A 26,152-nucleotide genomic window follows, 5' to 3' on the forward strand; every position below is an offset into this window, starting at 1 on the left:
GGTCTCCGATGAGGGGGCGTGGGTAATATGTGCGCTTCGCATATTTAGCCACGCCCCGTCCGCTGAAAAGCCGCAAATCGCGGCAATTTAAAGCTTCTGCCACCAGGGGAAAGGGACCGCCGGAATCCGGGAGGGTTGCCCACCTTTTCAGGAGGCCGGGAGGGGGATCCGATTTTCGGGATCCTCCCGGCCATTCCGGGAGGGTTGGCAACCCTGGTGTATGGGTCTGACTCAGAGTATCGGCAATTGTTACTGATATAGTGGGTGCACAATAATATTGTTAACAATATGGTTATCTTGTATATCTTTAATGAAAATCGCATAGTGTGTACCCAGCTTGAGAGGTGATACAAAAAACACAAAGAGTCGGCATGGCTACAAAAAGTTTATTCTTATTTTTTTTATAGATTATCATCCACGAAGACACCGACTGCAAAGTCAGATTAATGGGAGAGGCAGGGCATACGGTACCCTGCCCCTGCCCCCCCCCCCCCCCAAGCCTTAATCCGGCCCTGTCCGCCTGGTAACGGTAACACTGTTGTAGTTAGGTAGGCGACATGTAAGTGTTCCTATAATTATATTGTGCTATATACAACACTTAGATAACACACTTGTACATAATGTAGTGTAACAGTGAGATCAGTGCGCTGGCTGCGCTCCTTCCGCCGGGCCGCTGACAGAGCTGCATTAAGTCTCCTGTGTTTGGGGGTCACCCCCCGCAGTCCCCGTGTTCTGCCGATGAGCCGAGTCTGCAGTCCGGAGTCGCTCGTCCTCCTGATACCTCAAATTTAGCTGTAACCCCTGTGCGGCCTTCTCATTGCCCCTCAGGAAGACAGCGTTGTGTCGGGTGTTAGGAACAGCGGCCTGGAAAATACACAGCAATTAAGTAATTGGTCTCGATGGGCAGCGAGAGTGTATACAGGCAAAGTGCACAAATTACAGCTCTGTACAATAACCCACTGCACACTGATTATTATCATTATTACAGGGCTGCGGGGGACGGCGGCTACATGCTGGACTGCTGTTATTGTGTTTATTGTCAACAGATTCTGCTGTTTTGTACAATGAGAGATTATTATTCTGTGCCAGCAGAGCTTGCACTCTAATATCAACACCACAAGTACATAGAGGAGGCCCATTCTAACAGTAGTTATCCCCCCATGTGTCGTCGTGTCTCCCCCCCCCCCCCCCCCGGCCCCCGTATATCTGAGTAGATATGTGCAGTTTCTTCACTCTGTCTACAATCTGACTGAATGCCACAGGTGCTGCAATCCACGGGGAACACGGTGGCACAGTGGTTAGCACTGCAGTCTCCCATTGCTGGGGTGACGAGTTTAATTCTAACCACAGTTAATCTGTGTGGAGTTTATATATGCTACCTGATTTAGTATGGCTTTGCTCCATGTGCCCCGTTTTCCTCCCACACTACAAAGACACACTGGTGTGACAGCAATGGAGCGCGCCCAAGATGGCTGCACTCTCTTACATATTGTATAAGGCTTATATAAAAGAGCGTAACCACCATCGGTGCAGGTAGTGTAGCTGGTATGGGGCCCACAGCTTAAAGGGGCCACCTTCCCTGTCGAAGTAACATGTGCTATATTCATTTTTCACCACTAGGTGGTACCAAGAATGCTTAAAGAGAGGAATCCCCTGTGCAGCCTTCAGCGGCGGGGCCCCCTCCTCTCTGCCAGGGGCAGGCCACTGATGGGGGCCCTTACAAATTTTTGCTATGGGGCCTACAATTATCTAGTAATGCCACTGCCTATATATAGGTAAATAATAATTATTATATTCTTCACCACCTGGAAGAGTCACGTCTGCAGTCGGCAAAACATGATACGGAGATTTACATCCACACCGCTGCGCTCTCACCTAACAGCAGCTGATCCCGGCCCAAGCGCGGACAAACAGCTGCTGTCACCTCTGCGTATCCCTTCACGTCCAGAGGGGCCGCTGGCTGGAGCTGGTACATGGCACACATTTATACATGGCTGTTTCATTTGCTAAATGGCTTTGCAGACTGATTAGCAGAAGACGAGGTGCCCAGGTGCCAGCTGTCACCGTACCCAGCTATAACAGCCAAGTGTCCAGAGCGTTCTGGAGCTGGATCCGCAGACAGAGCCCTAGGATCAGCGGGCGCTGGAAACCTCCTAATTACAGAATTGGGCACATCCCGACAACAACAGCTATTCCCAGGTCTTCATTGTATGTACCTCTGTATGAGGACACATGCACAGTACCACTTCTCCTGCTTCTGTAGCATGGTGCCGTGCCACCGTATCCCCTCGCAACCATGCCAGGGGATGTGTAATGAAGACACATCCCCTCACATGTCCCACTCAATGGGGCGCTGCGCAAAATTCTACTACCAACTATAATCTACCTGAAAATAGTAGGCAAGTATGCACCACCCCATCATAATCACCCCTACTCTGTGGCAGTGCCCCAAGCTTCCACTTATTCCACCTGGGCCCTACGATAATTGAATCAGTAATGCAGGGTTGCCGACTTTTAAATGCTCCTCTCCGGGAGAAGCCATTACCCGTTCGGGGGGGCGGCGCTTGACTGTGGCGTCATTAAGCCCCACCCCCATTTCGGAAAATAGCCGAAATCACTGATCTCCATGGAGGGGGCGGGGCTAAATGACACGAGTGTGTCGTTTTTTACCTCCGCCCCTCCTCTGAGACCCGCGGATTGCGGCATTTAAATGCCGCGATCGGGGGGCTCAGTGGGGGTCCCCCTGATTTCGGGAGCATTGCCCACCCTTCCGGGGGGCCGGGAGGGGGACCCGATTTTCGGGACACTCTCGGTAATTCCGGTAGGGTCGGCAACCCTGCAGTAATGCCCAGGATGCACAGTAAAACGTCTACATTCTTTGTGCCGTTGTTCCCGCTGCCTATAATCACAAAACTACTACTCCCGTATGCCGGTCCCTCCAAGTGATCGCTATTATACAAGCGCTTTGCTATATAGGGAAGCTTTCGTGTTAAGGGAAGCCCCCTGGATGCCGCCATCTTTTTGGGGCACAGTGGCTGCGTGTGAGGTCATGCAGCCTCCGCTCCCCGCCCTGCAAATGATCCAGATGCTGTGGCGCCACCCCTGCAATACCACGTTGCCGCTCCCCCATGCCGGCCCCGTCTCATATCCTTAATCCTAATGGCACTAAAACCAGAGGACCCTTCTGTAATAAAAAGACCCCCGATATAACCCAATGACTTATTGCAGCAGATATTGATATAACAGACGGAATGCGTGAGGACGATGAGTCACCGGTCCCTTACATAAGCAGCACCCATGACGGAAATAGCCCTGTTCCAGCGTCTCCCAGCAGCCATATGCGGTTCTAGAGTAAGTGCATGCAGGTGTTAGCATAATTCCACATAATAAGTGAAACAAATGATGTAATTAAACTCGCTGGAACGATATTATTATGTCTGCATCCCTGGCTGCTGCTGAGATTAATTCATGGGCATCCTTCTAAATTAGGACCTGGTCAGAGGCCCTCGCTGCTTGCCAAGCCCTGAACTTTGTCGAACATGTCGAACTTTTAATGTCGACAGATTGACTGTTGACCAAGACTAAATAAGTCGAACAGACGTTCTTTCCTTCCTTTGCAGGCAGCTTAGGAGGGAGGAAATTCTCTGTCTCACTGAATGGTCAGCATCTGAGTAAGAGACTTGTGGACGTGCATGGCAGAAATGCTCTGTGCGGATTGGCTGATTCAAATGCATGTGACAGACCAGTGATGTCACAGCAGCTGAGCTGACTCTAGCCTTTTGTAATAGGGCTGTGGTGGAGTGTCAGAGTCACCATGAACAATGCCATTTACCTGCCTGGGTTGTCTGAAAATGTATATTTGATTATTTAGTGGGGATTCCAATGGGGAATACCAGGACTCAGTATATACATAATGTGAAGGTCAGGTCACAATGTTCTACAATGACATGACAGGCAGACTTTATTCATACTCACAGGGTTGTGACTGGGCTCCTGCCCATTACTAGGGGGGATCGGGGACGGTCTGGTGGCTTCCGTGCGATTCCTGAAATAGCGAGATACAGAGGCTGTGTGACTGGCGCTGGTGTGGGCACTGCCCGCTATCTCTCCCAATAGTCACATTTCATTGCCAGGGATAGCAGATAATCAATACAGATACATTCTGTCAGAGCAGCTGCTGTGTTGCAGAATCTTTGCCACATTTGGGTCAATAAAATATATCAAATATCAGGACAGGTAGCGGCAAATATCTGATTGGCTGTTGTTATGTTACTGCTGTATTGTGCAGTGGGGATGCAGTTAGGATGCCGGCGCCTTTAGAACACCGGCACCGGGGCTCCGTAATAATCAGGATGCCATGCCCAAATACAGGCAGCCGACATGGGTGGAATTTGCATTCCAGATATTGGTAAATCATCCAGCATCGCATGGGCCATACAAACCTATGAGGATGTGGCTCTGCATGGGAGTGGAGGGCGGTACCTAATAAACTGGTGTTTTGGGGGATACAGCCACAAATATACTTTGATAAAAGGGCCCCTTAGTGTCTTCATGGGGTATGGCACAAATACAATTGAAATGCCCCAACTTTATACAACCACAAGTACAATAACAATGGAGGGACTGGGGATTGTGTGTGTGTGTGGGGGGGGGGGGGGTGGGTGGGGGGGTGGGTTAAAGGGGCGGTCAACAGACCTGCAATGCGCCCTCACATATAATAATAATGGTCAAACTCCTTCTTACCGCAAAGCCATGGCTCCTGGGAAGTCCAAGAACTCTTCAACCTGCAGTACAAACAGATATATCAAACAAGACTGTAGAAGAGATTAACGCATTTCGCCAATATTTCAGGAGGGGACATAAAATGCGCTGTTTAACTACTTTAATTACCTCCTCAATATCAAATACTACAGCCTAGTGTCCTAGGGGGGGGGGGGGGGGGGGGGGCAGTTCCATTTGACAGGAAACCCCCATACACTTAGTAAGGGGCTCAACATATGACAACATTATAGCACTGGTACGTAATACTAGAGCTGCCACCACATCATGCAGTGTAAGGGACAGAGCGGAGCTGCTGCACGTGCCCAGTGTACCAGCTTCTTCTACCAAGTTTGCTGTGTGCAAGTCCTCAATCAGTGCACTGGACCAGAGAGCAGCTACTAGGAAGAAGAGACAGGAGCCTTACCATGAGGTGGGAGAATGTGTCTCCTACTGGTTCTATTATGTTTGTGCATTTATGTATTACAGTATTTTTAACCTGTTCCTGACCACTGATTTATATTATGTAAAAGTGTGATACAACCTATATTATAGACCATCTACAGTGTTACATATTAAAATTGTTTTCCATACAGCATACAGTGTATAAAAAGACCAATTCCTACATTAATGTCCAGGGTCGTTACTAGGTTCTCCACCAGACCCTGGCACTTGCTCAAATGTTCCACAGAGCAAGAGATCATGAACTGTATTTAGACACCCCCCCCCACCCCCCTATAAAATCTGCATTTGCCACTTATGTCGTTCCATTTTCCATAAGATAACGCTGCTATCCTCAAAAGTTTAGCTATGAATGTAAATTCCTGAAGCGATTACATCACGGCGCACTGCTGGCCCTCGGATGTTACCTCTTTCCTATACCATCAGCAAAGTATGTTCATTACTTAGCCAAGGTGTACTGTATCCTCCCAATGCTTCTACAACACACTGCCACCTAGTGTTTCATTAGGCAAATTACAGACATTTTGTTCCCATTGACAAATCGAAGAACCTTAAGTATCTGTTACCCAGGGGCAAACGCAGGATTTTCAGAAGGGGGTTTCCAATGGGGCGGAGCAAAGCCGGGTCAGTTAAAGTATTATAGATAGACCAAATGTATATAAATAATAATAATAATAATAATAAATATATATAGTGGAGTGGTCTTATTATTCATAAATTTTTGGTGGGAGGACAGCTTGCTTGACTGCAGATATCTCCAGTTCCCGAAAATATATTTCTTAGATTTTAATAGAATTAAAAACTAGAGAATCCCACCTACCAAATGGTATTGGGGACTAGGGGATCAGAGTTCAGGAGGCAGAGCAATCTGCCAACGAGTATATAAAACTACATACCAGGTGTGTGGAGCTGGAGCAGTAACCAGCTGCTGGAAGGCTGATATCTCTGGTTCTGGGAACAGTAGAGACAAGCTACTAGTGTCCATCAAAGAGGAAGAGTCCCAGCTTTTGGAATATATCCTCAGAAAAACTCTACGTCAGACAGAACCTGAAATACCTGACTGGGAAAAGCAATTAACAGGCTTGGATGGGGACCACTGCTTTGAAGTCAGATATCTCCGTTTACCAAGAGCCGATTTTTAAAATTATTGTACCCATGGAAAGAGGGGACTCTCAGCTTTCAGCCTAGGGCTCTTAGACTCCTGGGGGGGGTTCTAGGTACTCAGAAACCCCCCCTGCGTGCGCTACTGTTACCTATTCAAATCATCTAGCCTAAGTCATTCCTCAGTGACACCATCAGTAGTTGCTGCTAAGATGTTTGGAAAGGTAATAAAGCAAAGTCGTTATAGAACAAGTTCTAAACATGCAGAGCGCATTCTATAATCTATCTGGGTTTACATAGAAGATCTGCCCAGACGCATACACTTTACACGGCTATATGGGGTGGTAGGAGGGAAGGGGAAGAACACAGGAAAGCAGAATAATATGGATATATTGATGAAAGCGGAAACAATATAATAGTGAGAGGATACAGAGAACGGGGGCGTAGAAGGGGTTACACAACAGAGTGTGGCTAATGAGATATAAGGAGGAGAGAGGAGGGATGGGGATAATTATGGAGGATGGTGATGGGGTGAACGAAGCTGATGATGAAGATCAGGATAGGGCACAACTAAACTAAAAGCCCAAATTCTTTCTTTCACTTCAATTAAAGAATAGTATGGAAATTATCTTAAACGTATAACTGTACTATAAATATTTGGGGGATTGGGAGAATTAATGTTTGTCGATGTCGACCTTGTATATTTTGCTGTCGACCTGTTGAGTGTCGACAGTGAGATTGTCTGCGAGCTAATCCACACCCACTATACACCAGGTTTACATTTCCATGTGTGAGAAGGACCTAGGGTGGAATGTACTAAGCTGACGTGTTCCGGCCGAGATGAATCCTGGGTGTTTTTTGTGTGATAAAACATCTTATTTACTAAGCTGCCGCATTCTCAGGATTCGTATTTTCCGACAGTTGAAGTGATTTGTGTTTGGCTGATGAGTTTGCTGACAGCTAACCGCTGTGTTCCCTGCAGCGTCGCACAGATCTGTCAGATTCCTGCGATGCTTCTATGTGTACAAGAAAGAGCTCAAATGTTAAAAAAACATGGTGTGAGGTGCCCCCCCCCCCTTCCCTCCTGAGTATAACCAGCCCCAGGCTCTTAGACCGGTCCTGGTTCCAAAAATACGGATAACCACATACTTGACCTTATTGACCTTTGTGGTTCACGTTAACCTCAAAGTTCCCGCAAAAGGTCAAGGCAAAATGGAGGTCACCAAGGAATGGCGGAGACATGAACAGTTAGAAGTGAGTTTTTCACGATTTTTAAAAACTTTTTCAGGCACCATACCCGCAGTTAACTAACCAATGTCCGTGTCGACATAAAAAAAGATGTAAAAACTCATGTTGATCTTTCCGTGTGTTCACGTTGGCCTTTTGCTTGTGTCATCATTGTTACAGTGTCAACCTAGTGTACATGTCGACCCTTTTGTCAGTATCGACCCAGTGCGTGTCCTTTTGGAGTTGACAGACACTGTAGACCTTTCCATCCACACCTGTGGATCCTCAGGTTTACAAATACAGACCTAGGGGTACATTTTTGCAATTAATTAGTGCGATGTGAAAGGGGCTACCGGGTCCCGCAGATGGGTAGCAACACGGCAATAAGAACCGGTAAAAAAGCAGAGTTCTTACCGGTTCGTTGCAGTGTTGTTTTGCGGTGTGAACGGGTTAAACGGGTCGGGTGACCCGTTCCCTGTTCACACTGCGGAGGAGGCAGCACTTGAAACAGCACCAACTCCAAGCACTGCCTCTTCCCCCGCCCCCAGATGACGTCAGTGAACCGGCGATAATGCTGGTTCGCTGAGGTGATGTGAACATCCCAAAATGCAGTCCCGGTGCGACCCTGCATTTTTGCGATGTGAAAGCAGTATAAGATAGGAGTTCTATTGAAGATAGGAGGTCGTCCGTAGCAACTACTTCTTATTTAGTTCCCTCTAGATCTAAAAGATAATAGATACAATTCTTTAACAGAAAATGTAGCCTATAGAATGTGACGGCAGATAAGAACCACTTGGCCCGTTCCATGATGTTCGCGTTCAGCCGGGCAGCGTGTGGCACTGGCCTGTTCGCTAGGCTACGAGTGCACCCAGCCTAGTGAATCGGGCCCAATATGTTGTCACTTATATTATCGCCTCATCTGTCGCGCTCCATCTGCACGTTCTCTTAGCGAATAACCTTTTAGTGTTAAAGAGACTTTCAAAGCATTAACGGCCTATTACGGGCGCCTTCATTTCCATAATCCCGCTAATTAACTCTCAGCCACATATGTATGTATGCACGACCAAAATAATAACAGTTATTATTATGCTTCAATCCCCATGAGGCTAACACTCCATAACAAGAGGCATCAGAACCGCAGATCTATGTTATATTACATTCATGGTAATCGCGCTCGTTAGAGAATATCTACAACGTACTTTTCCTTTGGCCTTAACCCATTCAGCGTCGTCGTTCCCGGGGGGTATAATCCGCGCCCGCACCGCCTTCCGTTTCTCCTCTTTCTTCCCCCTGCTCTTCATTCTCTTCTTAACGGAGGAGCTAAACGTAATCGTGTATCGGGGACAGAGAGAGGTGAGAGGTTATACACAGATCGGCGACTGTATACCGCCGGGCACGGCGTACGGCCACATCCTGATTACAATATAATTATGGCCCTGTAAGAAACAATCTAATATTTGAACCCGAGGTGAGACGATAATTCTGGCTCGGACAGATTTGCATGACTCTCATTTGCATTCTCAGGTTTTCCTGATAAAGAATTGCGCAAGATTAATTTGCGTCAAGCAAATGACTATAAATAGGTTTTGTGTTTTAAAGTCGTTTTTTACTGGTAGCGAGATAACAAAACAACAGGACAAGATGGGAGCGATGGCTCGGAATATAATGGGAGTGATGGATTTACGAGGAGACAATTAATTAGGCAGCGGCTGCCGGTCCTCTTATCTGTCCCCTAACAGGCCGCGGCTTTTGTAGTTATACTGTGGTGGATTCAGGCCTGGCCGTACACACGGCACCATGCAGCGGACGTGGCCTGGGCGAACCCCACCGCTTCCGCTGGCGAATCCTCTCTCTCCCGTCCCTCGCACGCCTCCGCTAGCAGGAGAAAACATTCGATGGTCGCCGAAAAGTCAGTGGGAACTGACTTTTATTTACAAGCGCTAGGACGAAGACATGGCAGGTGGCTGACGTCCTGTGACATCCGCCTCCTGCCTGACATCGGCCCACCCGCAGCCGCACAATCGGTCCCCGGTGTAAATACACCAGGGACCAATTGAACTAGAATTAGGCCCAATGTATTGTCCAATTAATCGCCCCGTGTGTACCCAGTTAGAGGGACTAATTCAGACTTGTTCGCTCAGCTGCAAATGTGTAATAATTGCGAGGGGATAGCCACCCCAGACATAGTGATATCCCGCCCTGTGCAGGTCTGCGATTGGTGGACTCGCTCCTGCGTGAATTCGCATAGGCGGACCGATGTTTTGCGTATGCGCAGCAGCATTTTTGTGCATGTGCACAAGCTGGGAGCGGGCAAACTCGGCATTACCGGATGTCAGCTGCCCGCCCAATTCCCTGGAATTCTACACACATATGTACGAGTGATCTGGACCACCCTTACATATGCGGTCAGCGACCATCGAAAGATGGGGGAGGTTCCCGCGGGCATGTGAATGGATATTTATGTAAAACATCCATTCGCAAACCCAGCGTGCGAAGTGGGGCGGGCGTACCACCATTCGCAGGGTGGGTTCTGGATGACTCGCAAGGATGCGAATCCGTGCCTGAGCGAGTCAACCAGAATAAGGGCCATAGACTGTAATGTGGGGTAAAAGCTCATAGGTAATAACATGTTGCAACCACAGACTGCAGGTTGAGCTGATCTATGACGTGCACAGAGGACTGCAGGTTGAGCTGATCTATGACGTGCACAGAGGACTGCAGGTTGAGCTGATCCATGACGTGCACTGGGGGCTGCAGGTTGAGCTGATCTATGACGTGCACAGGAGGCTGCAGGTTGAGCTGATCTATGACGTGCACAGGAGGCTGCAGGTTGAGCTGATCTATGACGTGCACAGGAGGCTGCAGGTTGAGCTGATCTATGACGTGCACGGAGGACTGCAGGTTGAGCTGATCTATGACGTGCACAGAGGACTGCAGGTTGAGCTGATCTATGACGTGCACGAAGGACTGCAGGTTGAGCTGATCTATGACGTGCACAGAGGACTGCAGGTTGAGCTGATCTATGACGTGCACAGAGGACTGCAGGTTGAGCTGATCTATGACGTGCGCAGGGGGCTGCAGGTTGAGCTGATCTATGACGTGCGCAGGGGGCTGCAGGTTGTGCTGATCTATGACATGCACAGGAGGCTGCAGGTTGAGCTGATCTATGACGTGCACAGAGGACTGCAGGTTGAGCTGATCTATGACATGCACAGAGGACTGCAGGTTGAGCTGATCTATGACGTGCACAGGAGGCTGCAGGTTGAGCTGATCTATGACGTGCACAGGAGGCTGCAGGCTGAGCTGATCTATGACGTGCACAGAGGACTGCAGGTTGAGCTGATCTATGACGTGCACGGAGGACTGCAGGTTGAGCTGATCTATGACGTGCACGAAGGACTGCAGGTTGAGCTGATCTATGACGTGCACAGAGGACTGCAGGTTGAGCTGATCTATGACGTGCGCAGGGGGCTGCAGGTTGAGCTGATCTATGACGTGCACAGGAGGCTGCAGGTTGAGCTGATCTATGACGTGCACAGAGGACTGCAGGTTGAGCTGATCAATGACGTGCACGGAGGACTGCAGGTTGAGCTGATCTATGACGTACGCAGAGGACTGTAGGACAGGTTGAGCTGATCTATGACATGCACAGGGGGCTGCAGGTTGAGCTGATCTATGATGTGCACAGAGGACTGCAGGTTGAGCTGATCTATGACGTGCGCAGGGGGCTGCAGGTTGAGCTGATCTATGAAGTGCACAGAGGACTGCAGGTTGAGCTGATCTATGACGTGCACAGAGGACTGCAGGTTGAGCTGATCTATGACTTGCACTGGGGGCTGCAGGTTGAGCTGATCTATGACGTGCACAGAGGACTGCAGGTTGAGCTGATCTATGAAGTGCACAGGGGGCTGCAGGTTGAGCTGATCTATGACGTGCACTGGGGGCTGCAGGTTGAGCTGATCTATGACGTGCACTGGGGGCTGCAGGTTGAGCTGATCTATGACGTGCACAGAGGACTGCAGGTTGAGCTAATCTATGAAGTGCACAGAGGACTGCAGGTTGGGCTGATCTATGACTTGCACTGGGGGCTGCAGGTTGAGCTGATCTATGACGTGCACAGAGGACTGCAGGTTGAGCTGATCTATGACGTGCACAGAGGACTGCAGGTTGAGCTGATCTATGACGTGCACAGGGGGCTGTAGGTTGAGCTGATCTATGATGGGCACAAAGGATTGCAGGTTGAGCTGATCTATGACGTGCACAGAGGACTGCAGGTTGAGCTGATCTATGACGTGCACAGGGGGCTGTAGGTTGAGCTGATCTATGATGGGCACAAAGGATTGCAGGTTGAGCTGATCTATGACGTGCACAGAGGACTGCAGGTTGAGCTGATCTATGACGTGCACAGAGGACTGCAGGTTGAGCTGATCTATGACGTGCACAGGGGGCTGCAGGTTGAGCTGATCTATGACGTGCACAGGGGGCTGCAGGTTGAGCTGATCTATGACGTGCAGAGGACTGCAGGTTGAGCTGATCTATGACGTGCGCAGGGGGCTGCAGGTTGAGCTGATCTATGACGTGCGCAGGGGGCTGCAGGTTGAGCTGATCTATGACGTGCACAGAGGACTGCAGGTTGAGCTGATCTATGACGTGCACAGGGGGCTGCAGTTTGAGCTCATCTATGACGTGCACAGGGGGGCTGCAGGTTGAGCTGATCTATGACGTGCACATGGGATAGTGCTGCACGTACAGACATAAAGTACCTGGAACCTGGAGACGTCTCGGGACCACTAGTGTCCTCTTCTTCACTGTTGCTCAGGTGTAGATCTACTTTCACTTGTTTCAGCAGCTTGGAGCAATGGTCTTCCTTCTGCGGAGGAGCAATCAGATCATATCTATATGTAACGCATAGAGGGTGCTGCCAAGTGTCACACAGGTGAGTGACCTCAGCATCACCAACATGAATAGTCCACAACAGGTCCCGAAGACTTGTCCTTGGATGCGTTTAATCTCAGTGTTGCAGTTATCTTGTAGTATCTGCCACCACCTGCAGCAGTAGGACTGGCCAGTAGGGAAGTACCAGTGGAAAAGAAGCCTTCTAGGACCCTAACCATTATTAATGTGATGACTGTGCAATAAATTTCAAATGCAATTGGACCTTGTGTGAATTTATCCCTAAGCATATAAGAATGTTTTCTGTGTATTAAATGCCAGTTGTGCCAGTAACAGTCACTTTATACTTTAGGATCAGAGGAGACATCTTTACTTTCTTGCTCTTGAAATATAAAAGTATTTTTGCTCTTTTTTTTCCATAAAAAAGTTAAACTATAATACGCGGGACACATGCGCAGTGGTGCAATGAATCTGCATTGTTCTTGGTATATTAAGTGCCGTTATGAGGATTACTCACCTCTGACGCTGGGTGCTCCGGGCCCGACACGTTGATTTTCCCATCTCCGAGCCCTGAATCAAAGATGAAGAAATTAACTGCAGGGAGGCGGATAATTACAGATGAGGCCAAACGCAGAAAAAGACGCATTCACTTTAATGAATCACATCCTGCTTGAAAGGTTACATAGTAAACTGGCTGGCGAGATTGGGCACAAGTGCGCGGCGAGAGGCTTTTTAAGTCACGACCTAGTTGCAAAGTTAATGATCTTCTATTGTAGCCTTGAATTAGGGATATTTTTACATGCAATTTCACCCGTAATTATATATGTGAGTTACGCAGATGCTCCTCTCTGTACAAGACAAAAAGTTGTACGTTCTGTTCCCAGGCCCGGGGTGACATGACAGGACAGCGGCTGCATTCCCTTCTGTACAAGGCTGTCTGATAAACCCCCCTCTCAGCAAAGCTCTGCATCTATCGCGTCGGTTTGCTTGACGCAGACATACGTTCTGAATAAGGCCTATTATTGCAGGGGAAATAATATATTTTTTGCAGGGTTATTGCCACTATGTACTAACGGGTTTGGATCATTTGGTCTGCAGCAGGATGGTCGACAGTCATTAGGTCGACACAGGAAAATGTCGACATGGGTCTAGGTCAACATGGGGAAAGGTCAATATGGTTCTAGGTCGAAAGGTCATTAGTTCGACAGGTCATTAGTTCGACAATGTCTAGGTCAACAGTCAAAAGGTCGACATGGAGTTTTTCACTGTTTTTTTTTACTTGAATGTCAACACAGTCGACATGGACACAGTTTGAAGTGCACTGCATCCACTCGCTGCTCACGTGATGCTTTGTGCACATCCTAGTGGATGGTAGGGCATGAAATACCGCCTGTCGGCACATGTCGGCTCAAAAAACAGTGAAAAACTCCATGTCGACATTTTGCCTGTTAACCTAGACATTGTCGAACTAATGACCTGTCGAACTAACGACCTGTCAAACTAATGACCTTTCGACCTAGAACCATGTCGACCTTTTCCTATGTCGACCTACACCCATGTCGACCTTTTCCCATGTCGATCTAATGGTGTCGACCTAATGACTGTCGACCATGATGCTGTAGACCAAATGACCGTATCCCGTACTAACAATAAGTCGCACGGACGGCGGTATCGATAACCGATGTCACTGCAAGTTACATCCCTGGCATACCGTGTTTCCCCGATAATAAGACCTACCCCGAAATTAAGCCCTACCCTTGATTTTGGACACTGATCCAAAATAAGCCCTACCCCGAAAATAAGCCCTAGTAAAATTTCCTTATACGGAGTCCAGACACTAAATTCTACCCCATCACCACCCCCACTAACCCCCGCTAACCCCCCTCACCTCCCGGTCCCAGTTATGCACTGCGGGCGGCGCGTGACGTCACCGCGCACATCATGCTGCTGCAGCACAGCACAGAGCAGTGGCGCAGCCAAGAACAACTGTAAAAGTTCTTTAATGTTGGTGACTGTGACGGTATGTTATTTAAAGGAAGACTGGGTCATGTTTAAGAAGGAGGACTGGGGGCATGTTAAAGAAGGTGGACTGGGGGCATGTTAAAGAAGGTGGACTGGGGGCATGTTAAAGAAGGTGGACTGGGGGCATGTTAAAGAAGGTGGACTGGGGGCATGTTAAAGAAGGAGGACTCTGGGCATGTTAAAGAAGGTGGACTGGGGGTATGTTAAAGAAGGAGGACTGGGGGCATGTTAAAGAACGAGGGCTGGGGGCATTTTTAAGAAGGAGGACTGGGGGCTTAAAATAAGCCCTACCCCAAAAATAAGCCCTATGGTGTTTTTTGATGAAAAAAGAAAAATAAGACAGTGTCTTATTATCGGGGAAACACGGTAGTAGATCAGTCTTTCACATCTTTGAAGTTGACTATCACTATATCAACCAATCAGCAGCTAGCTATTATTTGACAGAATGCACTTGACAAAAGATTCCTCAGTGCCGGTTGGTTGCCAGGGGCAATGCCTCTTGTGGCCTACTTCTATACTATTTTCACAGTATTAGGGACGTAGGGACCCACCTGATGAGGTTCACCATGACGCGGTAGGCGGTCCTGCATTTTTGGTCAAGGCTTGTGGTGAGAACTCCATGTTAGGAGTAGATTATATCATAGTAGTTCTGTCTGTATTGTGAGACGTTCACCTCCCAAGTAATGATAAAAGAAGATCCCAGCAGTCAGGATACCAACGGTGGTATTCTGACAGTAGGTACGGGGGATTAGGGTTACGCGCTAGAGGAAGGGTTAGGCTGTAGGGAGATTTTAGGGTTAGGCTTCAAGAGAAGACGGTTAGGGCATATTGGACTTCTTGCCCTCCAGAAGGGCAGATAATCTGCTCTCACCCCCTCAGCCCTCAGGACCACCCTGAAGCCATCCTTGAAAGTTGGAGGTCCAGGAAGGCCGATGACACAATTTGCTTTGATCGTAGTAATTGTAGCCTCCAGCTATTCAATTTCAGTAACCTAGGATGTGAATATCACCCCCGCATGTTGAGGCCACGCCTACTATTATACCAACTTCGCTGTACCCTTCCGCATGGCACAGCCAGCAAGCTGATAAGCATGGGCTAGGGTTAGGAGGGCGGGTTAGGATTTGGGGAAGGGTGAAAATACTTACCAGGAAAAGTTGGAATTCTGTCCGTCAGGATGGCACTTAAGACAAGGGGCCCGATGGAAGGTGGTGGTGGTGAAGGGGGGGGGGGTATTAGATTAAGCATATATCCTAACATGACAAATGCTCTCTACCTGGACTTCACTCTTAGTATAGGATTTGTGTCACCTGTGTAGATGAAAGGTGTTTCAGCACAGGTGACACCAATCATATATACAGTATACACCATTTAAACCAATGGTGTATACTAATAGTTTAATAATGAATGCCCAGACACCCAGGCGTGGAGGAGGATCAGCTGGCTTTCTCCACCCTCCTGTCTATCCTCTGCTCGGGAATCCCCATAGGTTACTCATGAAACCCTATTCTCCCGTGTCTAACTGTACTGCATACTGCCCTGCTCGCATTCTAACTGCCTGGTCCTGCTGCTGCATAAGAGGGACAGCTGGTGAAGTCAGTGTGTAGTATGCCTTTTCCCCCTCCCTATATCTAGAGCAGACCAGGCAAGATCACCTCGCCAGCGGCCGGTCAGCGCAGAACCTCCTGAATAAAGCCACAAAGCCTTCACATGGTTCAGACAAATGCGCATTGTGGGGACTATCCAATTTAATGATCTCACTTATTTAAAAAAAGCAGATGTTCCATTTAATCAGTTCCGACTGGCAAACAGATGACAGCAGAGAGACTGTACAGATCCTCTTCCCTGCGTCCCGGGGCTCCCCTCATATATAATTAGGCAGCGCTACTTCCTATGATAACTGACATTTGGCTCCTGCGACCGGTGGGGACGCGGCGTCACCTGTGTCTCCTGATGACAAAACCTGCTAATTAGGTTTCTCAGAAAATACTGGCAGGTCAGGTGGCCCAATAATAGCATCTTAAGCCGCGGCAAATCTCCCCGCTGAGGAAGACTCGAAGACGGCAGATTTGGAACGCCAGAATAAAATATCATGTTGTTTCCTAATTATTTTTTGTGTGCGCAAAATAATAAAAAAAAAAAATCCAACTATTATTTAATTACTGTCTCCCAATTAACTCCGAACCTTATGGTGGAATAAGTCAATGCCGCCGCGTGGAGGCGAGTATTTACAGCGATGGTCATTATTCCTAATTGCTTGAGTTAATCAGCTATGCCAGGGTGGTGTTGGAAGAAAGGGCTTCAACTGGAATTTGATTGGTTGCTATGGGCAACGACACTAATCCTCTGCGGAAGTCTTGATAAATCTCCACAATAGCACAGGACACATTGGTACTCTGTTAAGGTGCTGTCACTGTTGCCTATAGCAACCAATAACATTTTAGATATCATTTTCTGGAATGTACCTGGCCTGGCCGACCTGTGTTGAAACTACACATCCCAGCATGCCTTGCCACACAGTTTTAGCATTCCCTATTAGCCAAACAATGGCAATGCATGCTGGGACTTGTAGTTTCACAACAGCTGTTGAGCTATAGGTTAGCCAGGCCTGTACTATATAAAGGTAGTTAGAATCTGGGTGCCGGGCAACACCTATCCCTGAATGCCTTGGGCGTAAGAGAGGTCACTGCTGTACTATATGCCAATACACCCACCACTATATCACTCCGCCTTATTCCAAAGTTGTTTAATGGAGGCCACGTCACGCTGCAAGCCCGCCAATTACCTGGCTCACAGCGGGGACCACTGCATGTCCCATATGTGCCAGCTACCCACCAATAGCATACCTCCCAAGTCCCGATTTCAGCGGGACAGTCCCGATTATCAGGGCCTGTCCCGCTGTCCCACCCGCGGGCGGCAGTGTCCCGCGGTGAGGGGGGGCTGTTGGGAGTCCCCCCTGTCAGCTGCTAAGCAGCGGGGAATAAACGCTGTGCGCATGCGCACTGCGTCTATTCCCGCAGCCAGGGGGCTGGGGGCATGGCTAGAGGCTCACAGAGCCTCTGGGTCATGCCCCCATAGCGGCAAAATGGGGGCGTGGCCTCACGAGAGAGTCGCGCGTATAGGCCACGCCTCCGGAATTAGGCCACGCCCCCAAAAAAATTCAGCTGCGTCCCGCATCGAGCTCAGCAGAAGTTGGGAGGTATGCAATAGTATAACAATAGTATGGGCAGTAATGCCAGGGAGGAGGAGTGGCCCATGGCAACCAATCAGCACTGAAGTAACATCTATAATTTGCATAGTATAAAATTACACAGAGCAGCTGATTGGTTGCCATGGGCCACTCCTCCTCTGGCTCACTGCTTGATAAATCTACCCCTTGTCAGACACTAGAATTAGCTGTAGGGCCTTATTCAGACCTGATCGCAAAGCTGCTTTTTTTTTTTAGCAAATTGACAAAACCATGATGCACTGCAGGTGGGGTAGATATAACGTGTACGGAGAGATTTACTCTCTGCGCACGTTACATCTGCCCCACCGGTTCTTAGGAAACAAGTAAAGCATGACTATGAGTCTGATTCAGATCTGCTCGCATACCAGCGAGCAGTGGCGTAGCTACGTTTTGGGCGCCCCCCCGCCGTTAGGGGGGGGGGCGCCCATACCCACCCCCCGCCGCCGCCGCCCCGTCAAGCACCCCCCGGCCGCCCCGTCGCCCCGCCGCCTATGCTAACCCCCTCCCCCGCAGTCTTACCTATCGCGCTGCGCTGGTCCCGGCGGCTCCGTTCTTCTGCTGAGGACCACCACAAAATGGCTGCCCCCATACAGCAGACAGTTTCAGAGAACAGTGTGCTATATGGGGGCGGCCATTTTGTGGTGGTCCTCATCAGAAGAACGGAGCCGCCGGGACCAGCGAGAAACGTGAGTCTACGGGGGATTGGGGGGGTAACTATAGCACCGCAGCCCCCGGCGCCCCCACATGCACAGTGCCCCCCCGCGGTGACGGGGGCTGCGGTGCTATAGTTACGCCCCTGCCAGCGAGCATATAAATACCCCCTGGCCAGCTTGTGCCCCTGTGCACGCAGGTCTTCTTCATGGATTCCCCCCTCCCCGGCTGAAGCGTGGAATCAGTCCAGACTGGCTTATGGGCTGCGGAGGCCTGAGGAGAAGGAGGCCGCTGCTGCCCTCAGCAGCTCTCCCTCCAAATGGCCGGGCACTCCTGGAAAACGCCGGCATCTCGCCCCCCCGGCATCTCGCCCCCCTCCCCCCCCAAACATCCGGCGCCTGTCAATGACCTTGGGATAAGACTATAATTTGCATGCATTCAGGTTCATTTGCAAAGGCTGTTTGTTCGCACGGGGACCGATGTTGTGTTATTGCGCATGCACATTCCTGCGCACGTGCACCCACTGTGAATGGTCGGATTGCTGGGTGCACGCATAGAACAGTGGGCGCCGGGCTGCCCCATTAGCATATGTGAACGCGTAGTGTTCTCATGTGGGCGTTCCTATGAGAACACTGGGCAGGGGTGCCGGGGGCGGGCAGCTGACACCCTTACATATGCGCGCACGTTCCACATCATTCAATGTTCACCGACCATCGAATTATGTGGGTGTTCCCCCGCAGCCTGTGAATGGATGTTCATGTAAAGCATCCAATCGCAACCAGTGTCAAGGAACGCGCCTGTCATCCTAGTTTCTATTGTCGGCCACAGGGAGGCGCCACCGTTCCCTGCGGTGTAACGCTCCCAAGCACTAGAATAAACCCGCCCATGAGTATTCCGGGACGACGGCCTTCTGTGTGTCTCTGAGCAGCCGGACTTGTGTCTGTGGTCTCGTCACAGGGCTATCAGCATGGGATGGGATATCTGCAGCTATGACCTGTTCAACGATCAATCCCAGGGCCACCTAACAAAGTGGCTTATGCTATGTGTTATTGTATTCGCTTACACAACTGTGACCGGGAACCAGACTGCAGAAGGCGCTTCATGTTCAGCTGTTTGATAATAGTCTATTCTATCTCAAGAGCTTTCCTGCTTCTTCTCTTTGATTGCCATCTGATCCGACCTCTGTAGACGGCTGAACTCCTTGACCGGTGAAGGTTCCAGTAGGAGCATTGCCGAGTCTCGTTTGCGCAAAATAAATAGGTTTCATTCTCACCAGCCGGCGTACTAACATTATTGTTATTAAAAACTAAAGGCCGCACAAGCATTGTCTCAGAGGAACACGCATACTGCTGGTGCTGCATGACTGCAACTCCCCGGCCGGCCCTTGGATCTATCTGGGGTCAGATCAAAACGACTCGGGTCACATTAACTGGGAATCTGACCCAGGAGTTACCAGGGCTGAACCCAGCACCAGGATAAGACCCAGCAATTACCAGGGTCCAGTCTGCAGTGTGACAAGGCTTGGAACCATGCTCAATTACCCAGGTCGGAGCTGGGTATTTGGTGGAAAGGGGTAGGGATGGCATCGACTATCAATGATTCAAAATCATCGATGGTTCATGGCCGATGTCGAATACTTTTGCCATCGATGGGGGAGAACCAGATGGTTTCCCTCCATCGATGGAACAGCAAAACGATGTTTTGCTTTTTTTTTTTTTAAAGTGCCGGGACACTGAGCATAGCTCCGCCCCCGACACCTGCGAAGCCCCGCCCCCTGTGTTTTGATTGGCATACAGGCCAATCAATCAAACACAATGGATGGCCATCGATATGTAAAAATATTGATGGTCATCCATTGCATAGTTTAGCACTATCGATGGCCAGTTGCCGAATTGCCATTGATGCCAACCATCGATGGCAATGGCAACGATGGCCATCCCTAGAAAGGGGTATTACTCCGAAGAGTAGGAAGGGGTGGGATGGAAGATCCACCTGAGTGGAAGGTAAATAGTCAAGTAGGGTTGTAACTTTGGTGGGTGCCATTACCATGAGGCGTGGCAGCTTAGATGAGCACTATGGCATAATGTGAACTGGGGACACTCTATGGCATAATGTGAACTAGGGCACTACAAAGTAGCATAACATGAACTTTGGGAACTGCGTGGCATAATTTTAACTGAGGCACTACCATGTGGCATAAAGTTAACTAGATGCAATGTAATATAGCATAATGCGAACCGGGGAAGTGCAATTTGAAAATAATGTTAATTGGGGCACTGCATTGTGGCATATTGTGATCTGGGACAATGTAATGTATCATAATGTGAACTGGGGGCACTACAATTTAGCATAATGGGAACTGTGGGCACTTTAATGTGGCAAAATGTGAACGGGGGCACTTTAATGTGGCATAGTGGGACCTAGAAGCATTGTGATATAGCATAATGTGAACTGGGGGCACTACCATTTGGCATAATGTAAGCTAGGGACACTCTAATGTGGCATAATGTGAATTGAGAGCATTGCAATCTAGCATAATGGGAACAGGGGCATTACAATGTGGCATAATGTAAACCAGGGGCCCTGTAATGTGGCGTAATGTGAACTGGAGGCAGTACGTTACATAATGTGAAGATGGGAGTTCTATTGAATATGGGATGTTGCCCATAGCAACCAGATTCTACTTATTTATTTTGTACGATCCAGAAGATAATAGATGGGCTCTGGTTGGTTGCTATGGGCAACATCCCATGTTCAGCTTCTGAACAGCAGGGAGAGATACAGAGAAGTTCTTCATTACCTGGAGAATCTGCTTCCTCAGCCGCCAGTTTCACGAAGCAGATCTTTGCCGGAATCCGGAACGTTGGGGACTTGTTATCAAACACTTTCATATGAGCGACATGTTCAAAGTATCCTGCACCGTGTCTCTGAAATCACAGCAACGTGCACCGCCAGGAACGGGTTATATATGTCATGTGACAAGGGCATACACTGGGTAAGATTTATTTTGTAACAGGTAATCAGCATTAGCAAGGATGGTTATAACATTGCAACATTCAGGTGTCCCAGCATACACCCCCGGCCTATCACCTGGGCAGCCATTCCTCCATCAGGAGCACTGTCCTACTGCCCTGGAAACACTTATATCAGAAAGCCACAGGTGCTGCTAATCAGACAAACCCCCGATCAGGAGGTTAGGAAACCTGGACTGGATCTAATTTTCCTGCTGCTGCTCTAAAACCTGGACTGGAAATATGCTGTATCTGCAACAATATATATTCAACATTCAATATTTCCAAATATGTTGGACTACAAATCCCAGCATGCCATCAAAAGATGCTTAATGCATTTAAGGGCATATTTTCCTTATTTGTGGTATGACTCCAACAAGAGCCAATTTCGGGGGCTACCTGCACATATTATGCATTAACTGGATGCGTTCGGGGGTACCATAGCAGATTTCGGAGATACCTGCTGTGATCCCCCATTTTTAAAGCATAAGCAGAACCCCAATTTTCCTATGTGGTTCCCGGTCATACTGTAGGTTTACAGTGTCTAGGTCCACATACAATATGTCGACACCAACAGGTCAACATCCGCTAAGCTGACATTGACGGAAGGTTGACACAAGTAAAAATTCGACATGAGTTTTTCTCAATTTCTTTACTTTTTTGGGGGGACTTTTCCCATACAGAACGGTAAAGTGTTCCGAGTGCAGCGAGCCATGCCAGGTGTCGACATTTACCGCAGGGTAGTCTTTTTTGGGTTCCTGCAGAGATGGGGGTTGGGGTAATATTCATTGGTTCATTAGGTTGAACTTAAAACAAGCGCAAGGGCAACATGGAAAAATGGTTGATATGAAAATTGTCGACACTTCTAAAAGGTCGACATGGTTTAAAAAAAAAAAATTTGGTGGAGCTATGGACACCGGGAGGTTCTAGATATTTGTACAGGGCCGTAACTAGGGGGGGGGCTGGGGGGTCAAGCGCACCGGGCGCTGGAGGTGGGGGGCGCTGTGAGTTCCGGGGACAGGTGTAGACGCTGTAGCGGCATGTTAATTTGACTCCGTCCGTCTCCTACTAGCGCGGCTGCAGGAAGCGCTGATGACTTCGAAAAGACTTGCCGGACGCTGATTGGCTGAATCAGCGCTTCCCGCCGCAGCGCTAGTAGGAGACGGACGGAGTCAAAGTAAGATGCCGCTACAGCGGCTACACCAGCATTCTTGCCTCACATGCTGCGGCGTGAAAGGAGGAGAGGAGGCTGAGCGAGGAAGCCTGGAGAGCAGGCAGCTGCACAGACTGCGGTCAGCCACACCCAGCTGTCCGCCGCCGCCCCACGTGACCCAGCCCGGCCATTCACAGCAGGACGCAAATGGCTGAGTCGGACGGCGGGTCACTGGTGACAGCAGCAGCATGGGATGAGGAGGAGAAGGGCAGCAGCCGTGACGGTGAGAGGACTGTGCGGGGAGGGGGGGGGGTCTCCGGCACCAGGGACAAGGCGTCATTTGGTCCGGTCCCCTCTGTCAGCTGCTAAGCAGCGGGGAATAAACGCTGTGCGCATGCGCACAGCGTCTATTCCCGCAGCCAGGGGGCTGCGGGCATGGCTAGAGGCTCACAGAGCCTCTGGGTCATGCCCCCATAGCGGCAAAATGGGGGCGCGAGTATAGGCCACACCCCAAATTAGGCCACGGCCCCGAAAATTTCAACGCGCCTCCGGCGCGCAACAGCAGCACCCCCGCTACGAAGCTTCAAAAGTTGGGAGGTATGCTTTCAGAAAGGGGGGGGGGCACCAAATGACTGCCTTGCCCCGGGCGCCGGAAACCCTAGTTTCGGCCCTGATTTGTAACCATATTTTTTCCACAAAAACTAATTCAAAATATATGTTTTAGACTTAAAATTTTTTGGTACTTATGTATTATCTGGGCATTCGAACTACAATTTTTGAGGCCATTTTATTTTATTTTTATTAATTTTTAGCCCGTTACGTGAATAGAAAATAAGACTGAGAGACCACAGAATCCTGTCCTGGGTTTTTTTTTAGGTCACCGAAACCATGTCCGCCGCGCAGCAAATTGTAGACCTGTTTGCAGTCTTTTCATCAGGCCTGGAAATGAGAGGTCTAATTCCCCGTAATTCTGGCTGCCCGCGAGGCACCAATAGTCATTGCAGCACAAAGTAGGTGAGCTGTAAGATTGCTTTTATCACCGACTCGGCTAATTAGAGTTCTAGGATGGAGATAATGAGCCCCCAACTCCTCACCTGCAGAACTAATGGCCCATTTCATTTGTTCCCGCTGCCAATGGGCAATTCTGGGCACACTGAAATGCTCCCCGGCCAAGTTTTGTGCAAGACACGGAAATAGACCAGAACACTGTGTTCCCAGAGACGCGATAAGATGCTGCGTGCTTTTCCAGAAGACTAATGTGTGTGTGTGAGAATACTGGGACATTTTGATCTTATTCGCTGCGCTTTAACCTCGTCTGTAATAATCCCGCTGACAACTATTTTTGTACGCTTCCTGCGATATTTACCGCCCACCCTTCTCCTCTTTCGCCCGACCTACTTCTCGTTTTGTTCAGATCATCTGTCCTTAGAGAATCGAAATGATCTTAAATGGAGCAGCTGAGGCTTTTGTGCGCCACATCACCTGCGCTTTAGGTAATTGTGGTCACGAGCGTTGCAGGCACAGTGGTGGCGTAATGGCTCTGGGGCCATTATACTGAAATACGGCTGATTACAAAGGGGTGGTATCGCTGTTCTGATAAACGCATCCGTGTTTCAGAGCGCTTCCCGCTGGTTAAACGACAGATACTTCATTTACTGAGTGATGAATCACAACCGTGTACCCATCGGATTTGTAGTTTATTTATTCTTATCGTATATTACTGTTTCCACCGCTGCCAGCGGAGAAAGATCGCCATCGGCATAACGACTTCTGTAGAGAGCGCGCCACCTGTAAAGATGGACATTCGCTCGTGTTTTTGCATAAAGAGCCTGATTCTGGGAAATCGCTGCTTGAAACGCTGACCACCTCCCCGCTTCACCGTGCAAAAGTTCGCCCCATCGTGCAAACGCCGACACATTCATTCGCATACAGGCGAAAAATCCTTCGATGGTCAACGTTCATCGACCATGCGTTAGCGAGCGAAGCGAAGCGAGGGTACGCGCTACACTATTTGGGGGTCCACGTTCTGAGGTCTCATTATTGACACTAAAAAATGTGAAAAAGTCACGTCAACCGTTTCAAGTGACGACATTTTCCGTGTCAACTTTTTTCTTGACCTTTTGTCAATAACGGCTATTTTTTTTTATTTAAAATGTTTTCAAAAGGATATCGGCTACAAATATTATTTTAATATATAAAGGAACAATATAATGTACAATATAATTATAGAAGGGGTTTTACCTCTAGGAAATCTCCAACGTCTTTGGTAAATGGCGAGTATCCAACCTGCGGAGAGGACATTCCTGCATCTGTCAGTGCCCTCTGCAGGAGAAAACAGGAACTTTACATATATACACACAGCGGGAGATGTGTAAGTTATACTGTACCATGGCGCTCCAGAATCAAAGCAATATTATGAGCACAAAAAGTCTTCATTTAAGTAAATGTAGATGTGAGCCTGGTACTGAGAGCTGTACCTGGAGGACACTGTATTGAGTTTGAGCTGGGGGGTCACTGTATTGATTTTGAGTTGGGATACACTGCATTGAGTTTGAGTTGGGGGACACTGCATTGAGTTTGAACTGGGGGTCACTTTATTAAGTTTGAGCTGAGGGTTACTGTATTGAGTTTGAGCTGGGGGGTCACTGTATTGAGTTTGAGCTGGTGGACACTGTATTAAGTTTGAGCTGGGGAGTCACTGTATTGAGTTTGAGCTGGGGGTCACTGTATTGAGTCTAAGCTGGGGGTCACTTTATTGAGTTTGAGTTGAGGGTTACTGTATTGAGTTTGAGCTGGGGGTCACTGTATTGAGTTTGAGCTGGGGGTCACTGTATTGAGTTTGAGCTGGGGGTCACTGTATTGAGTTTGAGCTGGGGGGTCACTGTTTTGAGTCTGAGCTGGGGGGTCACTGTATTGAGTTTGAGCTGGGGGTCACTGTATTGAGTTTGAGCTGTGGGACACTGTATTGAGTCTGAGCTGGGGATCACTGTATTGAGTTTGACCTGGGAACAATGTATTGAGTTTAAGCTGGTGGACACTGTTTTGCGTCTGAGCTGGGGGTCACTGTATTGAGTTTGAGCTGAGGGACACTGTTTTGAGTTTGAGCTGGGGGTCACTGTATTGCGTTTGAGCTGGGGGTCACTGTATTGAGTTTGAGCTGGGGGACATTGTATTGAGTTTGAGCTGGGGGTCACTGTATTGAGTTTGAGCTGGGAGACACTGTATTGAGTTTGAGCTGGGGGATAGAGTCTTGAGTTTGAGCTGAGGGTCACTGTATTGAGTTTGAGCTGGGGGTCACTGTATTGAGTTTGAGCTGGGGATCACTGTATTGAGTTTGAGCTGGGGGTCACTGTATTGAGTTTGAGCTGGGGGTCACTGTATTGAGTTTGAGCTGTGGGACACTGTATTGAGTCTGAGCTGGGGATCACTGTATTGAGTTTGACCTGGGAACAATGTATTGAGTTTAAGCTGGTGAACACTGTTTTGCGTCTGAGCTGGGGGTCACTGTATTGAGTTTGAGCTGGGGATCACTGTATTGAGTTTGAGCTGGGGGTCACTGTATTGTATTTGAGCTGGGGGTCACTGTATTGCATTTGAGCTGGGGGTCACTGTATTGAGTTTGAGCTGGGGGTCATTATATAGAGTTTG

At 48.9% G+C, this 26,152-nt stretch overlaps 1 protein-coding gene across 1 annotated transcript in view; it reads right to left on the bottom strand.

Moving 5' to 3' along the window:
* Positions 1-384: 384 nt before the first annotated feature.
* The window catches only part of LOC146072229 (uncharacterized), a 28,253-nt gene continuing 2,485 nt past the window's right edge, over positions 385-26,152 (bottom strand). The window contains exons 2-9 of the mRNA XM_083179561.1: positions 24,746-24,826; positions 21,141-21,267; positions 12,959-13,011; positions 12,312-12,418; positions 8,748-8,868; positions 4,744-4,784; positions 3,976-4,045; positions 385-864 (exon numbers count right to left, since the gene is read on the bottom strand). Coding sequence (XP_083035687.1) covers positions 688-864; positions 3,976-4,045; positions 4,744-4,784; positions 8,748-8,868; positions 12,312-12,418; positions 12,959-13,011; positions 21,141-21,267; positions 24,746-24,805 — 756 coding nt within the window. The 5' untranslated portion in view covers positions 24,806-24,826 and the 3' untranslated portion in view covers positions 385-687. The remainder of the gene's footprint in view (positions 865-3,975; positions 4,046-4,743; positions 4,785-8,747; positions 8,869-12,311; positions 12,419-12,958; positions 13,012-21,140; positions 21,268-24,745; positions 24,827-26,152) is intronic.

This window comes from Crinia signifera, chromosome 4, assembly GCF_055691185.1.
Source record: "Crinia signifera chromosome 4, ASM5569118v1, whole genome shotgun sequence".
NCBI classification, from domain to species: domain Eukaryota; kingdom Metazoa; phylum Chordata; class Amphibia; order Anura; family Myobatrachidae; genus Crinia; species Crinia signifera.